At 43.1% G+C, this 6117-nt stretch overlaps 1 protein-coding gene across 2 annotated transcripts; it reads left to right on the top strand.

Annotated features, from left to right (window-relative positions):
• The first annotated feature begins 2034 nt into the window (after positions 1 to 2034).
• On the top strand, positions 2035 to 5700 carry LOC118229196 (homeobox protein SIX4-like). 2 transcript variants are annotated; one of them, XM_035420930.1, is made up of 2 exons: positions 2035 to 2892; positions 4611 to 5700. In XM_035420930.1, exons 1-2 carry the CDS (start codon positions 2072 to 2074, stop codon positions 5230 to 5232), a joined length of 1443 nt encoding a protein of 480 aa, XP_035276821.1. In that variant the 5' UTR covers positions 2035 to 2071; the 3' UTR covers positions 5233 to 5700. The 2 variants fall into 2 exon arrangements, with proteins under 2 accessions (XP_035276821.1, XP_035276820.1); XM_035420929.1 differs by having other exon boundaries at positions 4608 to 5700.
• Positions 5701 to 6117: the final 417 nt, after the last annotated feature.

Genomic DNA, 6117 nt, shown 5'->3' with positions numbered 1-6117 from the left:
TGAAACCGATCAGAGGTAACCCTGCAGGAATGCATGGAATGTTCAAGCAGGAACAATCCTCCCACAGGAACCAAAAATAACGATTAGCCGAGTGGCTAATCTGCAAGCTCGAACTAATCGTCCCCACACCCCAAAATAACGATTAGCCGAGTGGCTAATCGGAATGCTAACCACTGAGCCGGTGCAGGCACAGAAAAATGATCTACCTGCACAGAAACCGTGACAATGGATGACTGCTAAACCAGTAGTAAAACAGCTAGGACAATAATTTACATTAATAATTAATGGCCAACTGTCAGTAGGCCATCTAGCCTTGGAGTAAGTCTACCAAGTGAGGTTTCTAAATGAATTTCCTAAGCTTTGAGTGTATTCTCATTTGCATTGGTCCAGTTAAGGTTGATAAGACAAGATTCTTTCACACAGCATATTTTCAAAACAGGTCAAACACAGTGGTGGAACTGGCCAACCAACATCTGCATTACCAATTGTCAACATCCAGCGATGCAAAGAAGTCAATATGGATGCAATTCCTTCCCTGTTCTTTTTATATATTGTTTGTTATATGTTTAAATGAAAAGAAAAACAGAAAAGACACTCATGGGAGCAACATATCAACCATGTTATGAGAGAGATGTTAGCCAGGGTGGGGGATAGCAGAGACAACAGCAATCCCCTTTCATCTCCTGCTGTTAAATAAACAAGCTGAACAAACACGGTCCTGGTACAGACCCCCACATGTGTACATACACACACGCACACACACACATATGCACACGCACACGCACACACACGCACACACAGAAATTTTCCCTGAGCACTTGGCAAGAAGGATAATTTAAAACAATTAGTTAGACAAAGCCAGAATCCATTTGGAGCTGCAGCAAGCAACAAGGAGTACTTCCACTATAAATCCATGCATGTTCCAACCAACAGTAAGGCTGGTGGGGGCAGTCACACCCAGAATAAAAAGGTTAATTCCCTGGGAGAAGTCCTTGAAGTGAACAGAGAGACCTATAATTTTGAAAAGACAGTGACTTACTGTGATAATGCAAGTCATGCATGTCAGAATGCTCTGTTGTACCCTATTGCATTTGTCATTAAAATGATGAAAAAACAGCATTATATTATTGTCAGGGTAGTGTGATTGTTACATCCACCTTGCTAGAGACACTCTTGAGTTTCCATTTACTACTGCAACCTGGCACACACAGTTAAAGGGCAAAACTGATGTGAAAGGCTAGTTTCATACTCAAGTGGTCAATTGTTTTCCGTGCTTCTCCATTTTCTGATTTTTATCACACCTGGACACGGTTAAATTACTTTAATGTTTTAATTTCATGGTGCCATTGTTGCGGAAGCTTGACAACAATAACATACGCACAGTGTCTGAGACAACACAAAGGTCAGTTGCACTGAGTGTGGCAGAGAAGACGATTAAAATTACACAGCGCTTAGAAGGAATAAAAACTTTTTTCTCTCAGCAAAGTTTTGAGCTTGCTGAAATATCGGAAATACGCTGGCATTTTGGATGCTTACAGTACAATAAATAACCGGAAGTCGTTTTCAGGAACGGTTGGGAACTTTTTCTCTCATAAAGTCCACTTTTGGATAGCTAGTATTAACAATCTCGAAAGCTACAGACAGTATTCATCGCCGCAATAGGCGCAAAAGTCACACGTAGTATGCAATGTCTCTCAATCTGTATAAATGTGGGTATTAACACGTTTTAATTGAATAGCAGCTTTTCCCATTGAACTTTAGCAGCAACCGTTCAACTCTGCACAGTAGCAGCATACTAAATAAAACACAGCATGCAATGACACAGAAAGACTGGTTATTCCGCCCCTACAACCCTAACACGCTCACCTTAAACTGGTCTACATTTATGTGACATGTCAGACCCGTATTCCCAATACAAACATTAGTTTGAAGATCACATTCGCTCCTCCCTGAGTCTTTTTGTGACGAATCAGATTGAGTTTTGGTGCAGTACCGACTTTCTACAGTGTTATAGTTTACAGAGTCCCACGGAAAAGGGACCTATTCTGTGTTCACATGCAAGCACAGCTGGATGACTAGTCAAGTGCGCGTGGTAAACGGGAACCCGAACCGCGAAAGGGGTGCTGAAACCGCAAGGGTTGTCTTCTCTGGAGGCAATGAAATGTCAGCTTCCTCAATACAAGTCATAGATACAAGTGAGATGAAGATGGAACATGGTATGGCAGAGAAACAGGGAAGCTTCACGCTACTAGAACTGAAATCTATAGGGACGTCTATGGCGCGCGCGTTTCCAGACCCCGCTGCAGACGGCGCGCATCAAAAACTTCCACAGAGCACCTGCTCGCTAGCCTTTTCTCCAGAACAAGTGTCGTGTGTGTGCGAGGCTCTGCAGCAGGGAGGTAACGTGGATCGCTTGGCCAGTTTTCTGTGCTCCTTGCCACAAAACAACTTGTTAATGGGAGACGAACGCTTGCTGAAAGCTCAGGCTGTTGTTGCTTTTCATCAGTCTCGGTACCAGGACCTGTATTTTATTCTAGAGCACCGTAGTTTTAGCCCGTCAAGTCATCCTGTGTTGCAGGATATGTGGTACAGGGCACGGTACATCGAGGCGGAGAAGGTTCGGGGAAAACCTCTTGGTGCTGTGGATAAATACCGCCTTAGGAGAAAATACCCACTTCCTCGAACTATCTGGGACGGGGACGAGACTCTATACTGCTTCAAAGAGAGGTCGCGAAATGCACTGAAGGATTCGTACAAGCGCAATAAGTATCCTTGTCCTACCGAGAAGAGAAACCTGGCAAAAATCACGGGGCTTTCATTGACGCAGATCAGCAACTGGTTTAAAAATAAGAGACAGAGGGATAAAAACCCACAAGAGACCAAGTCAAAGAGGTGAGGATGAAATGGCAGTCGTTTACCCCCCCCATAATTACGACCTATTACAGATAGGCCTGTTTCAGCCAAACCAGCTTCAGAGCAAACCTATGACCTATGAAACTTCTTGTCTATGAATTCCATTTATTACGTGACAGGCGTAGACTGTAGTATCTGTATAACAATAACAGTAACAATAACAACAACAACAACAACAACAATAATAATAATAATAACTTGTGTTTGGTATGCTACGCCGTACTATCGCGTGTTTTGATATGAAGCAGTTCTTGTTCAGTTTGAGGATCAGTAAGCAAATAATTTAAACACGGCAACTTTTAAATAAACGCACTATATTTGGTATTTGCAGCAGTAGCAGTTGGAAGTGAATACTTTCTGATTTGACTTGCTGGATAGATATCGCGAGTTTGAAAACATAAATATTTATCTTGGACCTTAACAATAGCACCAAATCAACGCCCCACTTGTTTTAATTAGCCTTTGTTTAAAAATCAATATAATCTCGCGCCCTGCCACATATATGAGTGTCCAATTTACAGTTACGATTGTCTGTGAAGTCTCCCCCCAACCCCGCCAAGAGAACGTCAGCACTGTTAAAGTGTAATTCTGCACGAAGGCTATTATGATGATTCATCACAATTGTAAATTTGCAAGGTCAAAATGACTTACATAAACAGGAAATACACTTTTTCAGCCGCGGAGCAGTCATCTCCAACTGTTAAAAAAGTACTGGACAAAGATTAAGACATCCTTGTTACACACGTACTCTTCTAAATTGAATTAGTCACATTTAATTTTAAAAAGAATCAATATAGGTTCTTAATTAGTTACGATTTTATGTTTATTGTTCAATAAAAGCATTTTTAATAAACAAAATGAGATCAAGACATCCTTATTACACCTGTACTCTTCTAAATTAAATAAGTCTGCAATATTTAACGTGTAATATTTTTAAAAATCAACATAGATTCTCAAATAGTTGTGATTTAATGTTTATTGTTCAATAAAAGTATTTTTTAATAAACAAAATAGGGTTGTAGGCTATGTTTGTCTGTTTAATACCAATTTGCATTAGGCTATATGAAAGATAGCGCAAGCAATTAATACTTGCCACATTGTATACTGAAGCAAAATGAAGTAAAAACTCCAATCTTTCCCTAGATACAATCAATCGCAATGGAGCACATTACACTAAATTACCCTGGGCCCCGGCAGTGTAGTATGTTGACCTAGTGGGGGTGGCAGTGTAGTATAATGGGTAAGGAGCTGGTCACAGGTTTGATTCCCAGGTAGGACACTGTCGTTGTACTCTTGAGCAAGGTACTTAACCTGCATTGCTTCAGTACATATCCAGGTGTGTAAATGGATGCAATGCTATGTTAAAAAAAAGATTAAAAGTTGTGTAAGTCGCTCTAGATAAAAGCGTCAGCTAAATGCTTGTAATGTAATGTACAAAAAAAAAACGAAAGCCTCCGGCCATTCTCCCTTCCTCCCTCACAACACATTTATTCAACCAAGGTTGGATGGTGGCCTACATTAGCACCTTATGATAAAGATAATGCGTTAAGATGCCACTGGATTTGATTTCATACGTGATGCTGTTTTCATGTAAAGTTGGAACATGTTTTTAGTTATGTGTGAACCTTGGCTTTCTTCTCGTGGTCTCTCCCACCCCCTTATCCTCCCTCTCACCCGTCCTTCTCCTCTCCCAGCAGCGAATCAGACGGAAATTGCAGTTCGGAGGCGGAGTCCTGCAAGGGCACTGACGACTTCTCCCCCCGCCCCTTGTCCAGTGGCTCAGACGGCTCAGTGGCTAGGGCGGGTGGCCCAGACATTGGGCCAGTCCTCCAACAGACTGGGGACATGAGGACAACCTGCAGTTCTGGGGGGGCGCAAGTTGGCCCCCTCTTCAGGACCAGCAGCTCCTACAGCCAGCTCCATGGGACCCTGCTCTTCAGCCAGCTTACCCCAAGTGTCTCTGTGGCGACCAAAGGCCCGTGCCCCCCCAGTGAAGGCGGGAGGCTGCAGTCTGGACTGCCTGTGAAATCTCTGCCGCTCTACTCCGTCCTCCCAGCCTTAGAGGTGAAGGTGGAGGAGGCTCAGACTCGGGGGTCCTGGGATAAAGGCCACTCTGACGTTGACCTCCATTCCAGCTTTGGGCCCCCACCGCTGGGTGGCTACAGCCTGGGCGGAGCCCTTGGTGCGTGCATCAGCGGTCCATCGCTTCAACACGGCGCTGAACCTCTACTCCCACTGCTGCCCTCTGTCTCCACAGCGCCCTCTCGTGGTATGGGGACTGCGCCCTACCATGGGCTGCAGTTAAGTAGTGCAGTTTAGCTTAGCGTGGGCCACAGGATGCATTAGGCTGGTAAAAAAAATTAATTCTGAGAAATATTATTTGCCTATGTGTGTGAAGAGGGAAAAGGCGTATTAATGAACATAACGCACATTATTCGTAAGCTTTCTCAGGAGCTGGGGGAGGGGATTGACAGCTGCTCAGCAGCTCCCCCTGTTGACAGGGAAGTGAATTGAATGCTATGCCTTAATTTTTCATTGCTCTTGAACAGGAATCCTTTACATAGCTCACTGGCTCACCCTTCCCCAGTCTTGCTGTGATTGACTGGAGATGTGGGTGATGGTTCGAGTGTGGGAGTGGTGGAGGGGAAGAACGGTTGGTTAAAGGGATTGGAAGTAACCAAACACTACAATCCCCAGTGTCAGCAACCCACCCCCGAAGCCTGTCAATAGGTTACACCTCCCATACCTTGTGCTGATGGTCTCCATTAGCATTTCATAGACAAAGGTTTTTAAAAAATCTATTCAGCAGTTTTTACCAGCATATTTAATGGCCAGATAATAGAGGAATGGCCTGTTTATTGAACCGTTGATTTAAGCAGAAACACTTCCCATGGAACATGATGCTGCATGTTCTGTGATGTGGATGGCTTCACTTAAAAGGCTGTAAGTGTTGAACTGATGGGGCTTGAACAGAGCAGAAGTAGAACAGTACCCAACTTGTGCACACACAGACACACACACACACACACACACAAATTGAACATTGAAACTTTTTGTGGAATTTGGAAGTTGTAATATAACAATATAATTATAATATTACAATATTAATGTAATGTTTATATAATATTAATATTATATTTTAAATGTTCAGAGTTGTTCAACTTTATTAGCCATGAATTTGTTGAAGAGATGGAGGGGTGTGGT

Source organism: Anguilla anguilla, chromosome 6, assembly GCF_013347855.1.
Source record: "Anguilla anguilla isolate fAngAng1 chromosome 6, fAngAng1.pri, whole genome shotgun sequence".
NCBI lineage: Eukaryota > Metazoa > Chordata > Actinopteri > Anguilliformes > Anguillidae > Anguilla > Anguilla anguilla.
The sequence above is the reverse complement of the archived record's forward strand: the minus strand, read 5'-3'. Positions and strand labels throughout refer to the sequence as shown.

Coding starts and splice junctions, on each gene's coding strand:
- LOC118229196 (XM_035420929.1), top strand. CDS start 2,072: ATGACTAGTCAAGTGCGCGTGGTAAACGGGAACCCGAACCGCGAAAGG. Junction 2,893..4,607: donor CAAGAGACCAAGTCAAAGAG/GTGAGGATGAAA, acceptor CTCCTCTCCCAG/CAGCGAATCAGACGGAAATT.